At 41.8% G+C, this 22,925-nt stretch overlaps 1 protein-coding gene across 3 annotated transcripts in view; it reads left to right on the forward strand.

Moving 5' to 3' along the window:
• Positions 1 to 9,367: 9,367 nt before the first annotated feature.
• cfap65 (cilia and flagella associated protein 65) overlaps positions 9,368 to 22,925 on the forward strand; it is a 104,610-nt gene continuing 91,052 nt past the window's right edge. For all 3 annotated transcript variants that reach the window (XM_055871946.1, XM_055871948.1, XM_055871945.1), the window contains exons 1-5: positions 9,368 to 9,493; positions 12,465 to 12,541; positions 13,165 to 13,349; positions 17,479 to 17,581; positions 19,748 to 19,914. In XM_055871946.1, the coding sequence (XP_055727921.1) occupies positions 12,467 to 12,541; positions 13,165 to 13,349; positions 17,479 to 17,581; positions 19,748 to 19,914 (530 nt within the window). In that variant the 5' untranslated portion in view covers positions 9,368 to 9,493; positions 12,465 to 12,466. The remainder of the gene's footprint in view (positions 9,494 to 12,464; positions 12,542 to 13,164; positions 13,350 to 17,478; positions 17,582 to 19,747; positions 19,915 to 22,925) is intronic.

Below are 22,925 nucleotides of genomic sequence, written 5' to 3' on the forward strand. Positions count from 1 at the left end.
TGTATCTTTGTAGTGACTGGATGTATTGATACACCATCCAACGTGTAATTAATAACTTTACCATGCTCAAAGGGATATTCAATGTCTGCTTTTTTATTTTATTTTTACCCATAGGTGCCCATCTTTGCGAGGCATTGGAAAACCTCCCTGGTCTTTGTGCTTGAATCTGTGTTTGAAATTCACTGATTGACAGAGGGACCTTACATGTACTTGTATGTGTGGGGTACAGAGATGATGTAGTCATTGAAAAATCATGTTAAACATCAGTCCATGCAAATTATTATGGGACTTGTTGTTAAGGACATTTTTAATCCTGAACATATATATTTAGCCTTGCCATTACAATGGGGTTGAATACTTGACATTTCAGCTTTTAAATTAAAAATTAATAATTTGTACACATTTCTAAAAAATATAATTCCACTTTAACATCATGGGGTATTGTGATGTCATTATGGGGTATTGTGATGTCATTATGGGGTATTGTGATGTCATTATGGGGTATTGTGTGTAGATCAGTGACACAACATCTCAATTTAATCCATTTTAAATTCAGGATGTAACAGAACACACCATTATAACAAACACACATGTAACAGCCGCCACTATTATACTATACACGTAGCAAAGTGCTAGTTCGTTTACATGTTGTTCTACTAACCAAACACAACCAAACCTTAACCACCAGGGGAAACACCAGTCGGTGACCTAAGACTGGTAATATTCCAGACTAAACTGGGTTTTTACCAGAACAAAATGTTGGGAAAAGTTAGAGTTATGTCAAGAGTTATGTTAAGTCAAGAGTTATGAATACATTCTGAAGGCTCTGTATCTGTCACGTTTTGGGAGGGATTAGTCTTTTACATTCAGTGTCTAGACGAGAGTACACCGTCCAGCATCAGAATGACATTTCTCTGAGGCATAGACTCATAAACAGAATTCAGATTTAAAATGAGAAAAGATACAACAGTCACACTTTAGTGTGTTTATTTTGGTGCAGCCCCTGTGGTTCATCTTTGCAAACTACTGTAAACTTTCTAGCTTTTCAATGTCAGTGTTGTGTTTGCGTTCAAACCCTCCCCTACCGTCTCCAGTGTAATCCAGGGGTCAGACAGTGTCAGCAGGGGAAACCCCTCTGTGTCACATTTGTGTATGAATGGCTGAGGGTTGAATGGCTCTTTTACTGCCCGGTATAGACCTTGCCCTACGGCCCTACGGCCCCAGCTCTCCTCCCTCCAGCGGGTGACAGGGTGTCCACAGTGTGCATTATTTCTTTAGGAATTGTTGAGCATCTGTACACTTCTTTCTAAGTGCTCAGACTTCGCCGGAGTGCTCTGGACATTTAGTAAGAGTGAACAAAGGAAGGGAGTAGGCATCTTGTTGCCATCAATTCATACAAACCATCATATAAATAGCTGTGTATTTTTTCTATATGGTTAGTTACACAACACTAAAATAATATAATGCTGAGATCGTTCCCGATGCTTTACCTATGAAACTGTCTCTCCCCTTGTCCAGAATAGGCTAACAGATATAAACTCAGCTGATTACAGTAATCAAACTGATCTAATCATAACTCCTGTTGATCCTCAAGAGCATCCCAGTCACTTCAAGTAGGTTATCCTACCCATAGTTTTTAACTGGGGTCTCATCAATTCTCTGTCTATCTGTCCCAGCTCTCCTCCCTGCAGCAGAGAGAAAGGACATTAAAGTAGACAGTTGGATTAGCTCTGTGTTCCCCCCGCCCCGTGCCTTCTGCTCTGCTAGCTAATGAGCTGACACGCCCACCAATAGAACTGGCGTTTTCTAATCAGATGTTCCTCTCCTCTGTGTGAGATGGGTAGAATGTATTTATCCCTCTCTCCTCCCCCCTCTTCGAAACACATTTATGTGCAAGTTGACAATAACGTAAAATCTTTGTCTCCCAAATGCTGCAAACAGGTGCTTGTGAGGCGCTTCAACCTAACATGTTGACATGGGACCTACAGTAAGACACACAGGTGGAATTGAACAGGAGAGCCTGCCTGTATTATAGGTGCTGGCTGTCTTGAACAGGAGAGCCTGCCATGTAAAACAGGTCATCTCCTGAATGCTCCTGAATCCCCAGCTCTGTGAACGGAGGACCGGCTCTGTGAACGGAGGACCGGCTCTGTGAACGGAGGACCTGCTCTGTGAACGGAGGACCTGCTCTGTGAACGGAGGACCTGCTCTGTGAACGGAGGACTCTGCGAACGGAGGACTCTGCGAACGGAGGACTCTGCGAACGGAGGACTCTGCGAACGGAGGACTCTGCGAACGGAGGACTCTGCGAACGGAGGACTCTGCGAACGGAGGACTCTGCGAACGGAGGACTCTGCGAACGGAGGACTCTGCGAACGGAGGACTCTGCGAACGGAGGACTCTGCGAACGGAGGACTCTGCGAACGGAGGACTCTGCGAACGGAGGACTCTGCGAACGGAGGACTCTGCGAACGGAGGACCTGCTCTGTGGACGGAGGACCTGCTCCGTGAACGGAGGACTCTGTGAACGGAGGACCTGCTCTGTGAACGGAGGACCTGCTCTGTGAACAGAGGACCTGTCTACTATTTAAATGACCTGGGAAGAGATGATCTATGTGCTCTAACCCAAGGCCAGGGGACAAACACAGGCCTCTCTGCTGTTCAAGCTCTTCTACATATATTTCTCAAGGACATTTCTTGGCATCTAACAACAACAAATAGCAGGACCATAACACAGCTAGCACTATGGGGGTTATTAACGAGGAAGGAGAGGAGGAGAGAGACGAGCTAGCTGCTGTATTAACGGGCAAGGAGAGGAGGAGAGAGGGGATTTTTAATTAAGATGGATGATTTATGGAGGAGAACAGAGACACAACCGGAACAGAACAGGAGTCACAGCTGATAAGGTCACACTTGTTCTGGTTTGTTCACACACATTCTCCTTTTGTTTTCTCAGCCCATTCTCTTATGGAATGCGCCAGGAGATTCTGCAGGTACCGGATTCCATTTGGACCTGGTGAAAAGTGGAATCTATTCCGTCCACTTGGGGCAACATGACAGCCTATTACCATCTAGTGGGCTTGGTAGTGGGGATGGATAGTGGGTGGATGGATGGTGGGTCGGTGGATGAATGGATCGATGGATGGATGGATGGATGGATGGTGGGTGGGTGGGTGGGTGAGTGAGTGGGTGGGTGGATGGATGGATGAATGGATGGATGGATGGATGGATGTATGGTGGGTGGGTGGGTGGTGGGTGGGTGGGGGATATGCCTTTACGCTGCAGACTCTGGCTCCAAGGGTCACGTGTTCAATCTCAGTGCTAGGCACTGGTTTGTTTTCAGCCTGTCCCAAACCTTAACCCTTAACTTAACCACACGGAATGAATGCCTAAGCTTGTACTTTTGCCGAGTTCGACAGCTAAGATACGCCACCACATGGCCTAATTAAAACGTCAACCCATAGCATAAATCTGTTGCTGCAGTTACATCACGGTAACCATGGCGTTTGATTTGGACATTGGGTTGTATTTCCAAGGCATGGAATCTCGGATTCACAACCAAACCACTGACCAACTACTTAATTTGACCAATCCGATTTTTTGGGGGGGATTAACCCAACATTTATTTTAACACTCTGTCTCAAGAGATTACCAGAGGACAGCCACTCAAAAACAAAATGGAGACAATTGGAGATGACAATTTTCCTTTTTTTTTTAATGTAAAGTTAAACAGATGTACCACAAGGGTGCTATTCTGTAGTCCTTGGCCCTTCTGCTCAATCAGGCAGATAATAGAGGCTTGTTTGGACAACCCTCTCATTTAGCCTCTAACAAGCTGATCCCACGGGGGACTGACAGGCAGGGAGGACAGGGGTTAAACTGACTGTGGACATGACTCACCACCAGTGTTTAGTGTGGCATCAACTATTCATCAGGATACTTAACCCTTGAATGGTGTTATTAGAATGAAGGATACAGGACCATGACGCATCTAGGATGATTGTTAATCGTTGCAATACCAGAAACCCCCTTCATTCTATATATTTCATGAAAGCCCATGGTTTGGGCTCTGTTGATATGTCACTAAATTCCTTATTACACCTTGACCCGAGGTAAGGCCTCACTCTCAGTTCTGTGTACCTGAACTTCCACTACCCCTGCTCTAATTCCTGTAAATGGCCAGGTAATGATGTGTGTTGAAGCACTTTGTCTATCTGGTTATCTTTCAGCTTTTCCTGTTCCCACAGTGTAGTGATAAGCCTACATCACAGACTTTACAGATAGCTCATGGTGAATGCAAGGAGATCATTACAGCCCAGCCTATCACTTTCCTTCACCTTTCACCTGCCAAGGGGAAAAACAAGTTAAATATATTTTTTACATTTAGAATTTAGAACAGGCTGTAAACATTAGCCACGTTTTTTTTTTTTTTTTATAATTTGAAAACTATTTGAAAACATCAGAGCAGTCAATAAAAAACGAACATTGATCTTTAAAAAAAAAAAGGAAACATTAATATATTCTGCCTGTTGCCGTAGAGGTAATTAATAACTAAAAAAACAACATAATGCTGCAATATATTAGTTGATCTATGTGACTGATCAATCAATCAATTAATCAAGTTTATTTTATTTAGCCCTTCGTACATCAGCTAATATCTCGAAGTGCTGTACAGAAACCCAGCCTAAAACCCCAAACAGCAAGCAATGCAGGTGTAGAAGCACGACTGATCATGAATGAACTTCTTGCTTCATTTACGACCCTGTAATTTCCCACCGGCCACACACTGGTTGAATCAACGGTGTGTCAATGTCATTTGTCCACGTATTGTGACGTGGAATCTACATGGGAAAATACATTGGATTTGCAAAAATGTATCAAAGTGGTCCTTCATTCTTCATTCTAAAAACAGCACTAAAGTATCTTGTTGTTTTGACGGTGGAATTTCAACCGCAGGATTACGCTTTCGTTTTGTATAAAATATGTTGAACTTGTACCTTTTAAAAACAACGTCAGACCTTCAATGTTATATCCATTAGCAGAAGAAGAAGAAAAACTAGAGGCTGGGCAGCACCTCCTACTGGAGAATTGATATGCAGTTATCATTTAGTCTCCCATTCAGGGTTTCTCAATCTCAACCGAAGGTTGAGACTCATAAAGTCTGCCATGATGACTCATAAAGTCTGCCATGATGACTCATAAAGTCTACCATGATGACTCATAAAGTCTGCCATGATGACTCATAAAGTCTGCCGTGATGACTCATAAAGTCTGCCGTGATGACTCATAAAGTCTGCCGTGATGACTCATAAAGTCTGCCGTGATGACTCATAAAGTCTGCCATGATGATTCATAAAGTCTGCCATGATGACTCATAAAGTCTGCCATGATGACTCATAAAGTCTGCCATGATGACTCATAAAGTCTGCCATGATGATTCATAAAGTCTGCCATGATGATTCATAAAGTCTGCCATGATGACTCATAAAGTCTGCCATGATGACTCATAAAGTCTGCCATGATGACTCATAAAGTCTGCCATGATGATTCATAAAGTCTGCCATGATGATTCATAAAGTCTGCCATGATGACTCATAAAGTCTGCCATGATGACTCATAAAGTCTGCCATGATGACTCATAAAGTCTGCCATGATGACTCATAAAGTCTGCCATGATGGATTTAGTGAAAAACACTTAAATTGCTGCTCTTCTGGCACTGAATGACCAATCTGCACCAAACGTTACTCCTACCAGAGACATGCTATCTGATACCATTATGTTACTACTACCTGCTATCTGATACCATTATGTTACTACTACCTGCTATCTGATACCATTATGTTACTACTACCTGCTATCTGATACCATTATGTTACTACTACCTGCTATCTGATACCATTATGTTACTACTACCTGCTATCAGATACCATTATGTTACTACTACCTGCTATCTGACACCATTATGTTACTACTACCTGCTATCTGATACCATTATGTTACTACTACCTGCTATCAGAGACATGCTATCTGATACCATTATGTTACTACTACCTGCTATCTGATACCATTATGTTACTACTACCTGCTATCTGATACCATTATGTTACTACTACCTGCTATCTGATACCATTATGTTACTACTACCTGCTATCAGATACCATTATGTTACTACTACCTGCTATCTGATACCATTATGTTACTACTACCTGCTATCTGATACCATTATGTTACTACTACCTGCTATCTGACACCATTATGTTACTACTACCTGCTATCTGATACCATTATGTTACTACTACCTGCTATCTGATACCATTATGTTACTACTACCTGGTATCAGATACCATTATGTTACTACTACCTGCTATCTGATACCATTATGTTACTACTACCTGCTATCTGATACCATTATGTTACTACTACCTGCTATCTGATACCATTATGTTACTACTACCTGCTATCTGATACCATTATGTTACTACTACCTGCTATCAGAGACATGCTATCTGATACCATTATGTTACTACTACCTGGTATCTGATACCATTATGTTACTACTACCTGCTATCTGATACCATTATGTTACTACTACCTGCTATCTGATACCATTATGTTACTACTACCTGCTATCTGATACCATTATGTTACTACTACCTGCTATCTGACACCATTATGTTACTACTACCTGCTATCTGATACCATTATGTTACTACTACCTGCTATCTGATACCATTATGTTACTACTACCTGCTATCTGATACCATTATGTTACTACTACCTGCTATCTGATACCATTATGTTACTACTACCTGCTATCAGATACCATTATGTTACTACTACCTGCTATCTGATACCATTATGTTACTACTACCTGCTATCTGATACCATTATGTTACTACTACCTGCTATCTGATACCATTATGTTACTACTACCTGGTATCAGAGACATGCTATCTGATACCATTATGTTACTACTACCTGCTATCTGACACCATTATGTTACTACTACCTGCTATCTGATACCATTATGTTACTACTACCTGCTATCTGACACCATTATGTTACTACTACCTGCTATCTGATACCATTATGTTACTACTACCTGCTATCTGATACCATTATGTTACTACTACCTGCTATCTGATACCATTATGTTACTACTACCTGCTATCTGATACCATTATGTTACTACTACCTGCTATCAGATACCATTATGTTACTACTACCTGGTATCTGATACCATTATGTTACTACTACCTGCTATCTGATACCATTATGTTACTACTACCTGCTATCTGATACCATTATGTTACTACTACCTGCTATCTGACACCATTATGTTACTACTACCTGCTATCTGATACCATTATGTTACTACTACCTGCTATCTGATACCATTATGTTACTACTACCTGCTATCTGATACCATTATGTTACTACTACCTGCTATCTGATACCATTATGTTACTACTACCTGCTATCAGATACCATTATGTTACTACTACCTGCTATCAGATACCATTATGTTACTACTACCTGCTATCTGATACCATTATGTTACTACTACCTGCTATCTGATACCATTATGTTACTACTACCTGCTATCTGATACCATTATGTTACTACTACCTGCTATCTGATACCATTATGTTACTACTACCTGCTATCTGATACCATTATGTTACTACTACCTGGTATCAGAGACATGCTATCTGATACCATTATGTTACTACTACCTGCTATCTGACACCATTATGTTACTACTACCTGCTATCTGATACCATTATGTTACTACTACCTGCTATCTGATACCATTATGTTACTACTACCTGCTATCTGATACCATTATGTTACTACTACCTGCTATCTGATACCATTATGTTACTACTACCTGCTATCTGATACCATTATGTTACTACTACCTGCTATCTGATACCATTATGTTACTACTACCTGGTATCAGATACCATTATGTTACTACTACCTGGTATCAGATACCATTATGTTACTACTACCTGGTATCAGAGACATGCTATCTGACAACAAGCTGATTTAAGAAGAAATCGTCAACCCTGTTACTTTATTTGGCACTTAAGGACAGATATTGGAATTTTTGGATGACACTTCTTAAGTAGAAATATATAAGTCTCATTTTCCTGCAAGTTGATGAAACCCAAGCTGAGGCCATGGATAACTCTGATCAAGATATGAACTGTTACTTGTCACTCTCACTAAGGTATGAATGGCTGTATGGACTTCACTCTATTTATTTAACTATGGAAGTCAGTTTTAAGAACAAATTCTTATTTACAATGACGGACTACTCCGGCCAAATCTGGACGACGCTGGGACAATTGTGCGCCGCCCTATGGAACTCCCAATCACGGGCGGATGTGACACAGCCTGGATTCGAACCAGGGACTGTAGTGACGCCTCTTGCACTGAGATGCAGTGTCCTGGACTGCTGTGCAACTCAGGAGCTCCACTACACATATAGCATTTTAAATCAACGTACTACCTTGCATTATCTATACCTAGATTGTAAATTCTATTCTGTAATAGTATTTGTATTGTTATTTATATTATTTAAACATGTTAGATTATAAGTAATACATCTTGCTTGATAAGTTAATTAATTGTAAGTATAACACTAGCTCTCTTTTGTTATTTTTCCATGTTTTGTTGTTGTGAAGAGAAAAATATGACAAAAAAGGTACCGATGGATGCAATGTAATTGCAAATCCTCCAGCTGACAGAGACATTGATTTAACACGTGAAGGAATCTACACTGCATAGTAAACACTGTAGAGGATAGAGGACAATTCATGACCATGGCTTTCAAATATGAAATACATAGGCAGGTTTACTGATTGTCAAATAATTAAGTTGAGGAAGAGGAAGTAAAATAATAATTTCCTTATGGTGAAACCCATTTAATTTGTGTAACAGTAAATTATGATTGTCCCAATGGAGCTTTTATGAGGGCAGTGATTTAAAAATGACTCCTAAAATGTATTTTGTATGTCTTCACCACAGGGTATCCACCATAGAAGTAGAATGAGATTATATTTATATTGCCTCCACTCTTAAATAACAGGTTTTAGTTTGGGATTGAATGCTTTCCTTGTTTTTCCTCGCATATGGAGGTCATGAGTTGTCAACTCATTCATATATTTTTCCCCCTCAAAACATAAGGAAAATTCACATATTTTTTCAATTGCACCTATAGGCTGTGTCTGTATGAAGACTTGCAAAGGCTATGTACCAGAGATTATTTATGACCCGCAGCAGAAACAGTGCTAAAAATGACAAACGCGTGTCGCAAACGAATGAAAATTGTCCCTCTCCGTTTGCCTTCGTTACCATAGAGACGGAAACAATTCTTTCTATGGAAACTGGAGCATGGATGACTACTGTTGCTCTTAGCACTGGATAAATAGTGAATTAAATGTCTAAACTGGTGTTTATTTCATAGTATTACATTTGAATGAGGTAAGGCAGTGTGATATTTAAGATAACATGAAGAGCAAAATGTCTGTCATTCACAATCAAATATGTAGCTAGTTGTTCGATTCTTACTTCCTAACGTTAGCTAGCTAGAGGTTATGGTGCTTTCAAGATCACTGGGAACTCGGATAAAAACAAGGTCAAATCATGATTTCAGTGATCTTTAGGTTGAAAATGTCGAACTCTACTTGTAGTTCCAAATTGGATGACCGTTCAAAACAATTTTTCCCAGTCGAAGCTCGTTTTTTTCGTGAGTTTCCAGTTGTCTTGAACGCACTGGAAATCGAAAGTTGTAGATTTCCCAGTTGTTTTGAATGGGGCATTTGCCCATCTCAATCTAGTGCCCAAATTGACGAACTACAGTATGTTGCGCAACTGAGTCAGTCGTCCTGATGAGCCCTTCCCAGCTAGTTTAAGTTGGATAGCTGGCAACAAAAGCAACATGGCACTAGTTAAAACTTGTAAAAGAAAGTGATGTTTATTTAAATGGGCGAGGTCGAAATAACTTGTAGTATAGGTCACCATCTCCAATTTGTTCCATCCCACTTGATTTTTATCTCGAGTAGTCTACCGAGCCTAATAACCTAATATTGGTCACGGTGATACAGTCCACTGCTCAATGGGGAGACAGCATGGGGCACTGTCTTTTGCTCCCGCTTGCCGCAGTAAGGAGAGGGCAGTAACTACATAGTGTTGCCAATATTAGACCAGGGTGACAGCTACGGCATTAACGTCTAATGTATGTAAAACATTTGATATATATATATATATATATATAGATATATATATATATATATATATATATATATATATAAAAACGAACAATTACCCTGATAAAAACGGAATGATTCTGAACTCACAAGTCCAAATTTCGGCAGAAAAGTTAAAACATTTTGCTGAAGTTTCTAGTCATAAGCGTAACATAGCAAGCTAGGAAGAGCTCATCCGCACGACTAAACCGGGTGGCCACCTAGCGTATGTTTTAGCCTCGTACGAACCATGCTAAACTCGCGAATTTACATTATATCTGGTTAGTTCGTATAAGGCTATATCCGTAATTCCGTATATCCTCGCCCCACAGTTCACTCATATGGTGCTTTCAAGACAACCGGGAACTCGGGAAAAAAAACGAGTTAAAATCATGACGCCCGTTATCTTCAGTTCGGAAAGGCCGGAGCTCTAGAAAGATGGCCTTAAAAAAACAAGCTCCGACTGGGGGGAAAAACATTTGAACGGTAATCCAACTTGGAATTCTACATCGGATTACAGTTTAAAACGTTTTCTTCCACTCGGAGCTTGTTTTCCCCCCTAGTTCCCAGTTGTCTTGAACACACTGAAGTCGAAAGTCTGAGATTTCCCAGTTGTGAACGCGGCAATAGCACCAACAATCGGATGCATCCGGTTTTCAACAGTACAGTTAGAGAGGATGGATTTAAAGGAGTACAGTTAGAGGATGGATTTAAAGGGCTGTAGCCATGCCGACAGCGTTCCTCAATCCCTTCCAGGTTTTCAACTGGCCGTTCTGTACAGCACCGTTTCCGTTTAATTGAATGTTCCAGAACTTAAACATTTACTGAACGCAGCCCTGTTGTTCACATGCGCAACCCTTTCATTGGCTAGAATGGTCCCACCTGATCTCACCTGCCTTTAATCAGAGAGGAAAAGAGAGGCTCAACTCTGCGGAAAATCGGTCTCCCTCCAGCAGGTGCCGTTGTTTCGCCCGCCAAGCAAGGAGTTTTTATATGGAGGTCAACAACAAAAATGTTAGGGAGGAGAGACGTAATCTTAGTTAAATAAATAAATACATCTTGTCAGTATATCCATAATCTTTGCTTCAGTCATTGACAACATGCATTTCAATTGTTAGGGGGGTCTCTCAAATCAAATCGTTTATTTTATATAGCCCTTCGTACATCAGCTAATATCTCGAAGTACAGAAACCCAGCCTAAAACCCCAAACAGCAAGCAATGCAGGTGTAGAAGCACGGTGGCTAGGAAAAACTCCCTAGAAAGGCCAAAACCTAGGAAGAAACCTAGAGAGGAACCAGGCTATGAGGGGTGGCCAGTCCTCTTCTGGCTGTGCCGGGTGGAGATTATAACAGAACTCTCGGCTATCTTGTCAATATAATAGATCGTATTTGAACTAATTCAACCTAGCTTCCTTTCCGCCTGCTAAATTACGGTTACACTCATAGCCGCTGTAGATTTCATGTGCTGCTATTTGTCTAGCTAACAAGCGTGTGGTGAAAATATACAAATAGTATTACCTTGAGTGTTTGCCAACAATTAGTTTGTTTTGTAATATCAGCAGCATGACGTTGTAAAATAGCGTACACCTTGTGGTTTGACCAATCAGCAAATTGCAGTCTTGTGGTTTGACCAATCAGCAAATTGCAGTCTTGTGGTTTGACCAATCAGCAAATTGCAGTCATTAGTTATAGAAATGTGGACAGACTACATAAATAACATGAAACACTCCTACAGTTTATTCCTCCCCAATGCCGACTTGCCTAGTCATATAGGAAAAGCAAGGGAATGAATGTCGGGGCATACACGTACTTCTACACCTGCACTGCTTGCTGTTTGGGGGTTTTAGGCTGGGTTTCTGTACAGCACTTCGAGATATCAGCTGATGTAAGAAGGGCTTTATAAATACATTTGATTTGATACATCCACAAGCTGTTTTTGCTGACCATAAGGAAGAAACATATTGTTTTTTTAGTACTGGGGTACATATGAATGTAGACAGGAATCCATAGGTTACTTCTAATGAGAATAGTTTTTTTGTAAAAGTTTTTTTTAACATTAATTGTATTTTTGTATTATTCAAATGCCGGTGAATTCAGCCGTTATGGTGAACTTGGGTTGTACATCGGTTATGTAATAACCTAGCCTATGCAGAATAACTTGTTACCTATGCATTATGGGTGCTGTTCATTATATATTTTTTTCCCAGAGATGTTGGCCGAAGTTCCAGGGAACCCTCTAAGCTCTGGCCTCCTCTGGACAGCCACCCGGGGTAAAGATGAAAAGGTAGGAAGTAATAAAACATTCATTCAACTATTGTGGTAATAAAAATAAAAAAAACATTTTTATTTAACTAGGCAAGTCAGTTAAGAACAAATTCTTATTTTCAATGACGGCCAAGGAACAGTGGGTTAACTGCCTTGTTCAGGGGCAGAACGACAGATTTTTACCTTGTCAACTCGGGGATTCGATCTAGCAACCTTTCACTTACTGGCCCAACACTCTAACCACTAGGGCTACCTGCTGCCCCTAAATTAGTTTAAGAGCAATTAGTTGCTCTTAATACCATATTTGTTTTTTTATTCATTGATAGCCAATGAGTCAGACTTACAGCTGGAAGCTCTTTCACTATAGTTCAGCTCATGCTGAAGATGCTTTGAATTAAAGCTAGTCAAACAGCTCCCTCTGGTGGCAATATGCACACACAACAGGTAGGGACACTATCATTACAGTCATCACTGTGTAGCAGGCTTTTTGGCCCCTTTGTGTATGGCATCCAAGTCACTCTTATTCTGCCGTGGGCTTTTGCCTCTTGCCAGGAGATCCCCATTTTACTGAGTTATTGTAGTGTAACGTCTGCAGTTATCTTTAGTCCATTTGTCTCAGTGTCTCCCTCTCTGTGCCCCCAGGGCCCAGGCATAACCCTGCAGCGGTCAAGGGATGCCCAGAGGAAGATGTCCTCCCAGCGTTGCTGCTTCCTAGGGGTAGAGACCTGTGCAGAGCTGAAGTGGGAGGACTGGGAGCTGGGAGGGGAGTTCACTAAGACCCTGCTGCTGAAGAACATTCATAGTAAACTACAAAAACTACGTTTCAGGTGAGTCTGGTGTCAGGGATTATTTCTCTACAGTTGGATCTGAAGTGGCACCCTATTCCCTATGTAGTGCACTTCTTTTGGCCAGAGACCCATGGGGCCAGAGCCAGATGTAGTACACTACATGCTCAGCAGGATTTCAGACTTTCTCTTAGAAATATAACGTGTTATGATGAACATTATTTTTTGATGCATTAATTCTGCGTAGTTACAGGATTAATTCCACGTGGTTACAGGGTTAATTCAGCGTGGTTACAGGATTAATTCCACGTGGTTACAGGGTTAATTCCGCGTGGTTGCATGGTTAATTCTGTGTGGTTACAGGGTTAATTCCTGTGTGGTTACAGGGTTAATTCCTGCGTGGTTACAGGGTTAATTCCTGCGTGGTTAAAGGGTTAATTCCTGCGTGGTTACAGGATTATTTCTGCGTGGTTACAGGGTTAATTCCTGCGTGGTTACAGGGTTAATTCCACGTGGTTACAGGGTTAATTCTGCGTGGTTACAGGATTATTTCTGCGTGGTTACAGGGTTAATTCCTGCGTGGTTACAGGGTTAATTCCGCGTGGTTACAGGATTAATTCTGCGTGGTTACAGGGTTAATTCTGCGTGGTTACAGGGTTAATTCCACGTGGTTACAGGATTAATTCTGCGTGGTTACAGGGTTAAAACAGAAACAAGTCAAATTTTAACAGTTTAGGCATTGATTCAGAGTGGTTAAGGTTAGGGCTATGGTTTTGGGGAAGGTTTAAAACTAAATACTAGATAATGACATGATATTACCATCAGGTGTCATCAGTATTCACAGCATTCCCCCGTCTTGTTAGAGCATTGCGAACTGCTGTAGTGCATTGGTCAGAGCAGTGCGTTTCGGCTCTGATCGTCACCAGTTCGTGCCCAGTGAACAATTATTATTAAAATAAATTTGTGCGTCCCGAGCAAGGCATATATCAACGTTCTCTGGACCTTTATAACACGTTCTCTGGGCCTTTATAACACGTTCTATGGACCTTTATAACACGTTCTCTGGACCTTTATAACACGTTCTATGGACCTTTATAACACGTTCTATGGACCTTTATAACACGTTCTATGGACCTTTATAACACGTTCTCTGGACCTTTATAACACGTTCTCTGGACCTTTATAACACGTTCTCTGGACCTTTATAACACGTTCTCTGGACCTTTATAACACGTTCTCTGGACCTTTATAACACGTTCTCTGGACCTTTTATAACACGTTCTCTGGACCTTTATAACACGTTTTCTGACCTTTATAACACGTTCTATGGACCTTTATAACACGTTCGCTGGACCTTTATAACACGTTTTCTGACCTTTATAACACGTTCTCTGGACCTTTAACACGTTCTCTGGACCTTTATAACACGTTTTCTGACCTTTATAACACGTTCTATGGACCTTTTGTAACACGTTCTCAGGACCTTTATAACACTTTCCTTGGACCTTTATAACACGTTCTCTGGACCTTTATAACACGTTCTCTGGACCTTTATAACACGTCCGCTGGACCTTTTATAACATGTTCTCTGGACCTTTCTAAAATGTTCTCTGGACCTTTTATAAAACGTCCAAACTTTCTAGTGGTTAGAGCGTTGGGCCAGTAACCGAAAGATTGCTGGATTGAATCCCCGAGCTGATACGGTAAAAATCTATCGTTCTGCCCCTGAGCAAGACAGTTAACCCACTGTTCCCCGGGCGCCGAAGACGTGGATGTCGATTAAGGCAGCCGCTCCGCAACCTTTCTGATTCAGAGTGGTTGGGTTAAATGCAGAAGACACATTTCAGTTGAATGCTTTCAGTTGTACAACTGACTAGGTTTTCCACTTTCCCTTTTGGCCAGAGACCCAAAATATATGCACTATATAGGGAATAGGGAACTCTCCTACCGTGGCCTCCAACTGCTCTTAAACGCAAGTAAAACTAAATGCATGCTATTCAATCGATCACTGCCCGCACCTGCTCGCCCATCCAGCATCACTACTCTGGATGGTTCTGACTTAGAATATGTGGACAACTACAAATACCTGGGTGTCTGGTTAGACTGTAAACTCTCCTTCCAGACTCACATTAAGCATCTCCAATCCAAAATTAAATCTGGAATCGGCTTCCTATATCGCAACAAAGCCTCCTTCACTCATGCTGTCAAACATACCCTCGTAAAACTGACTATCCTACCGATCCTCGACTTCGGTGATGTCATTTACAAAATAGTCTCAAACACTCTTCTCAGCAAATTGGATGCAGTCTATCACAGTGCCATCCATTTTGTCACCAAAGCCCCATACACTACCCACCATTGCGACCTGTACGCTCTCGTTGGTTGGCCCTTGCTTCATACTCGTTGCCAAACCCACTGGCTACAGGTTATCTACAAGTCTCTGCTAGGTAAAGCCCCGCCTTATCTCAGCTCACCGGTCGGTCACCATAGCAGCACCCACTCGTAGCACGCGCTCCAGCAGGTATATCTCACTGGTCACCCCCAAAGCCAATTCCTCCTTTGGTCGTCTTTCCTTCCAGTTCTCTGCTGCCAATGACTGGAACGAACTGCAAAAATCTCTGAAGCTGGAGACTCATATCTCCCTCACTAACTTTAAGCACCAGCTGTCAGAGCAGCTCACAGATCACTGCACCTGTACATAGCCCATCTGTAAATAGCCCATCCAATCTACCGCATCCCCATACTGTATTTATTGATTTATCTTGCTCCTTTGCACCCCAGTATCTCTACTTGCACATTCATCTTCTGCACATCTACCATTCCAGTGTTTAATTGCTATATTGTATTTACTTCGCCACCATGGCCTATTTATTGCCTTAACTCCCTTATCTTACCTCATTTGCTCACACTGTATATAGACTTTTTGTTTTATTTTGTTCTACTGTATTATTGACTGTATGTTTTGTTTATTCCATGTGTAACTCTGTGTTGTTGTATGTGTCGAATTGCTTTGCTTTATCTTGGCCGGGTCGCAGTTGTAAATGAGAACTTGTTCTCAACTAGCCTACCTGGTTAAATAAAGGTGAAATAATTAAAAATAGGGTGCCATTTTACATACCAATGAAAGTATATGCAAGTTAGATATGAACAGCTAGGACATACAAAGTATACTAAATGACCAGCCCATTATCATACACAGTATACTAAATGACCAGCCCATAATCATACACAGTATACTAAATGACCAGCCCATTATCATACACAGTATACTAAATGACCAGCCCATTATCATACAAAGTATACTAAATGACCAGCCCATTATCATACACAGTATACTAAATGACCAGCCCATTATCATACACAGTATACTAAATGACCAGCCCATTATCATACACAGTATACTAAATGACCAGCCCATTATCATACAGTGTATACTAAATGACCAACTCATTATCATTAAAAAAGAGGTAGGGAATGAGGGGGGTAAAGAGGAGGTAGAGAATGTGAGGGATAAAGAGGTAGAGAATGTGGGGGACAAAGAGGAGGTAGAGAATGAGCGGTACATGAGGAGGTAGAGAATGAGGGGGATAAAGAAGAGGTGGAGAATGAGGGGGGTAAAGAGGAGGTAGAGAATGAGGGGGGTAGAGAATGAGGGGGGTAAAGAGGAGGTAGAGAATGAGGGGGACAAAGTGGAGGTAGAGAATGAGGGGGGTAAAGAGGAGGTAGAGAATGAGGTGGGTAAAGAGGAGGTAGAGAGAGGCAGTCTGAATAAGTCGAGGCAGTCTGAATAAGTCGAGGCAGTCTGAGTAAGTCGAGGCAGTCTGAATAAGGTCGAGGCAGTCTGAATAAGGTCAAGGCAGCCTGAATAAGGTCAAGGCAGCCTGAATAAGGTCAAGGCAGCCTGAATAAGGTCAAGGCAGCCTGAATAAGGTCAAGGCAGCCTGAATAAGGTCAAGGCAGCCTGAATAAGGTCAAGGCAGCCTGAATAAGGTCAAGGCAGCCTGAATAAGGTCAAGGCAGCCTGAATAAGGTCAAGGCAGCCTGAATAAGGTCAAGGCAGTCTGAATAAGGTCAAGGCAGTCTGAATACTTCCCGAAGGCGCTGTAGATCTTCCTTGATGTTTGATGAAACAGCATAATGTGTAGTAACATTTTGTTTGTTTTTTCCCCAGGCCTCCTGCGTCAAAGTTCTTCACCACCTTGTTTCCTCAGATCATCACTCTGAGTGCTGGAACCTCTTTTTCTCTTCCTGTTACATTCCGCCCCCTTGACAGGGTAATAACCGTAGACTTTAAAACCAGTGCATACTGATAGCGCTGACGTCATCCACGTATTCCTATGGAAAACTCCCGATGGCGCATGAAGCCGGAAGTATTCTGAATTTGAAGCATGCAAAATTGCTGAATGGGGCTGAATGGCACCAAAAATATTGCTAAGGATCATGGTCTAATGTAGTCATTTTCATCCTGCCTGAGAGAGCCTACTTGTAGCCTGCCGGCTCGTGATTGGTCTCAGCACGTGGTCCTGTGTGATGTCAGAATGGATCACTATTTAATTACATATATAGTAGTCAGAATGGATCACTCTTTAATTAAATATATAGTAGTCAGAATGGATCACTATTTAATTAAATATCTAGTAGTCAAAATGATCACTATTTAATTAAATATCTAGTAGTCAGAATGGATCACTATTTAATTACATATCTAGTAGTCAGAATGGATCACTATTTAATTAAATATCTAGTAGTCAGAATGGATCACTATTTAATTACATATCTAGTAGTCAGAATGGATCACTATTTAATTACATATCTAGTAGTCAGAATGGATCACTATTTAATTACATATCTAGTAGTCAGAATGGATCACTATTTAATTACATATCTAGTAGTCAGAATGGATCACTATTTAATTACATATCTAGTAGTCAGAATGGATCACTATTTAATTACATATCTAGTAGTCAGAATGGATCAGTATTTAATTAAATATCTAGTAGTCAGAATGGATCACTATTTAATTAAATATGTAGACTGGACACTGACCAGGTAATACCATGTATAATCCAGACTGAACACTGGTCAGTTAATAACACGTATAATCCAGACTGGACACTGGCCTGGTAATACCATGTATAATCCAGACTGGACACTGGCCTGGTAATAACACATGTATAATCCAGACTGGACACTGGCCTGGTAATAACACATGTATAATCCAGACTGGACACTGGACTGGTAATAACACATGTATAATCCAGACTGGACACTGGCCAGTTAATTACATATAATCCAGACTGGACACTGACCAGGTAATAACATGTATAATTCAGACCGGACACTGAACTGGTAATAACACATGTATAATCCAGACTGGACACTGACCAGGTAATAACATGTATAATCCAGACTGGACACTGGCCAGTTAATACCATATAATCCAGACTGGACACTGACCAGGTAATAACATATAATCCAGACTGGACACTGACCAGGTAATAACATATAATCCAGACTGGACACTGACCAGGTAATAACATATAATCCAGACTGGACACTGACCAGGTAATAACATATAATCCAGACTGGACACTGACCAGGTAATAACATATAATCCAGACTGGACACTGACCAGGTAATAACATGTATAATCCAGACTGGACACTGACCAGGTAATAACATGTATAATCCAGACTGGACACTGACCAGGTAATAACATATAATCCAGACTGGACACTGACCAGGTAGTAACACATGTATAATCCAGACTGGACACTGACCAGGTAATAACATGTATAATCCAGACTGGACACTGACCAGTTAATAACATGTATAATCTAGACTGGACACTGACCAGGTAGTAACATGTATAATCCAGACTGGACATTGGCCAGGTAATACCATGTATAATCCAGACTGGACACTGACCAGGTAATAACTTGTATAGTTCAGACTGGACACTGGCCAGGTAATACCATGTATAATACAGACTGGACACTGACCAGGTAATAACATATAATCCAGACTGGACACTGACCAGGTAATAACATGTATAATCCAGACTGGACACTGAACTGGTAATAACACATGTATAATCCAGACTGGACACTGACCAGGTAATAACATGTATAATACAGACTGGACACTGACCAGGTAATAACATATAATCCAGACTGGACACTGACCAGGTAATAACTTGTATAGTTCAGACTGGACACTGGCCAGGTAATACCATGTATAATACAGACTGGACACTGACCAGGTAATAACATATAATCCAGACTGGACACTGACCAGGTAATAACATGTATAATCCAGACTGGACACTGACCAGGTAATAACATATAATCCAGACTGGACACTGACCAGGTAATAACTTGTATAGTTCAGACTGGACGCTGACCAGGTAATAACCTGTGTGTCTGTTGTGTGTTGAGCAGTGCGAGTACCAGGACACCATAGAGTTCCACTGTAAAGATGGGTTGTTCCAGGTGTCTCTGAGGGCGACCATCCCTCGCCATGCTCTGGATTTACCCGAGTCTGTCCTGCTACCCCCCTGTGCTGTTCTCCACCAATCACAGACCGTCTTCATGTTCCGCAACGCCAGGCAAGCTACACTCACTATTATCACAGCAGTGGTTAAAGGTAGGTTGGTTAATAGTGGTTAACGGTAGGTTGGTTAATAGTGGTTAACGGTAGGTTGGTTAATAGTGGTTAACGGTAGGTTGGTTAATAGTGGTTAAAGGTAGGTTGGTTAATAGTGGTTAACGGTAGGTTGGTTAATAGTGGTTAAAGGTAGGTTGGTTAATAGTGGTTAAAGGTAGGTTGGTTAATAGTGGTTAAAGGTAGGTTGGTTAATATTGGTTAAAGGTAGGTTGGTTAATAGTGGTTAAAGGTAGGCTGGTTAATATTGGTTAAAGGTAGGTTGGTTAATACTGGTTAAAGGTAGGTTGGTTAATACTGGTTAAAGGTAGGCTGATTAATATTAGTTAAAGGTAGGTTGCTTAGTTAATAGTGGTTAAAGGTAGGTTGGTTAATATTGGTTAAAGGTGGGTTGGTTAATAGTGGTTAAAGGTAGGTTGCTTAGTTAATACTGGTTAAAGGTAGGTTGGTTAATAGTGGTTAAAGGTAGGTTGGTTAATAGTGGTTAAAGGTAGGTTGGTTAATAGTGGTTAAAGGTAGGCTGGTTAATATTAGTTAAAGGTAGGCTGGTTAATACTGGTTAAAGGTAGGTTGGTTAATATTGGTTAAAGGTAGGTTGGTTAATACTGGTTAAAGGTAGGCTGGTTAATAGTGGTTAAAGGTAGGTTGACTAATCACACTGTTAAATGAGGGAAATAAAGGTTGTCTGGGTGTCGGTGGAACAGTTGTTGCCGGTTTAATCCATCCCACAGGTAGTTTAGATACACTGTTCTTCTATTGGCTCTAGTGACACGCCCACCCATCACCAAGACACATGCTGTTCTTCTATTGGCTCTAGTGCCACGCCCACCCATCATCAACACACTGTGCTTCTATTGGCTCTAGTGACACGCCCACCCATCACCAACACACATGCTGTTCTTCTATTGGCTCTAGTGACACGCCCACCCATCATCAACACACTGTTCTTCTATTGGCTCTAGTGACACGCCCACCCATCATCAACACACTGTTCTTCTATTGGCTCTAGTGACACGCCCACCCATCATCAACACACTGTTCTTCTATTGGCTCTAGTGACACGCCCACCCATCATCAACACACATGCTGTTCTTCTATTGGTTCTAGTGACACGCCCACCCATCATCAACACACATGCTGTTCTTCTATTGGTTCTAGTGACACGCCCACCCATCATCAACACACTGTGTGATGATCCACATCTACCTAGTGGTTCTAGTGCCACGCCCACCCATCACCAACACACTGCTTCTATTGGTTCTAGTGCCACGCCCACCCATCATCAACACACTGTGCTTCTATTGGTTCTAGTGCCACGCCCACCCATCACCAACACACTGTGCTTCTATTGGTTCTAGTGCCACGCCCACCCATCATCAACAAACATGCTGTTCTTCTATTGGTTCTAGTGACACGCCCACCCATCACCAACAAACTGTGCTTCTATTGGCTCTAGTGACACGCCCACCCATCATCAACACACATGCTGTTCTTCTATTGGCTCTAGTGCCACGCCCACCCATCATCAACACACATGCTGTTCTTCTATTGGTTCTAGTGACACGCCCACCCATCATCAACACACATGCTGTTCTTCTATTGGCTCTAGTGACACGCCCACCCATCATCAACACACATGCTGTTCTTCTATTGGTTCTAGTGACACGCCCACCCATCATCAACACACATGCTGTTCTTCTATTGGCTCTAGTGACACGCCCACCCATCATCAACACACATGCTGTTCTTCTATTGGTTCTAGTGACACGCCCACCCATCATCAACACACATGCTGTGCTTCTATTGGCTCTAGTGACACGCCCACCCATCATCAACACACATGCTCTTCTTCTATTGGTTCTAGTGACACGCCCACCCATCATCAACACACATGCTGTTCTTCTATTGGTTCTAGTGACACGCCCACCCATCACCAACAAACTGTGCTTCTATTGGCTCTAGTGCCACGCCCACCCATTATCAACACACATGCTGTTCTTCTATTGGTTCTAGTGACACGCCCACCCATCATCAACACACATGCTGTTCTTCTATTGGCTCTAGTGACACGCCCACCCATCATCAACACACATGCTGTTCTTCTATTGGTTCTAGTGACACGCCCACCCATCATCAACACACATGCTGTTCTTCTATTGGTTCTAGTGACACGCCCACCCATCATCAACACACATGCTGTGCTTCTATTGGTTCTAGTGCCACGCCCACCCATCATCAACACACATGCTCTTCTTCTATTGGTTCTAGTGACACGCCCACCCATCATCAACACACATGCTGTTCTTCTATTGGTTCTAGTGACACGCCCACCCATCATCAACACACTGTGCTTCTATTGGTTCTAGTGACACGCCCACCCATCATCAACACACATGCTGTGCTTCTATTGGTTCTAGTGACACGCCCACCCATCATCAACACACTGTGCTTCTATTGGCTCTAGTGACACGCCCACCCATCATCAACACACTGTGCTTCTATTGGCTCTAGTGACACGCCCACCCATCATCAACACACATGCTGTTCTTCTATTGGCTCTAGTGACACGCCCACCCATCATCAACACACATGCTGTTCTTCTATTGGTTCTAGTGACACGCCCACCCATCATCAACACACATGCTGTGCTTCTATTGGCTCTAGTGACACGCCCACCCATCATCAACACACATGCTGTTCTTCTATTGGTTCTAGTGACACGCCCACCCATCATCAACACACTGTGCTTCTATTGGTTCTAGTGACACGCCCACCCATCATCAACACACATGCTGTTCTTCTATTGGTTCTAGTGACACGCCCACCCATCATCAACACACTGTGCTTCTATTGGCTCTAGTGACACGCCCACCCATCATCAACACACATGCTGTTCTTCTATTGGTTCTAGTGACACGCCCACCCATCATCAACACACATGCTGTTCTTCTATTG

This window comes from Salvelinus fontinalis, chromosome 19 (genome assembly GCF_029448725.1).
Source record: "Salvelinus fontinalis isolate EN_2023a chromosome 19, ASM2944872v1, whole genome shotgun sequence".
Lineage (NCBI taxonomy): Eukaryota > Metazoa > Chordata > Actinopteri > Salmoniformes > Salmonidae > Salvelinus > Salvelinus fontinalis.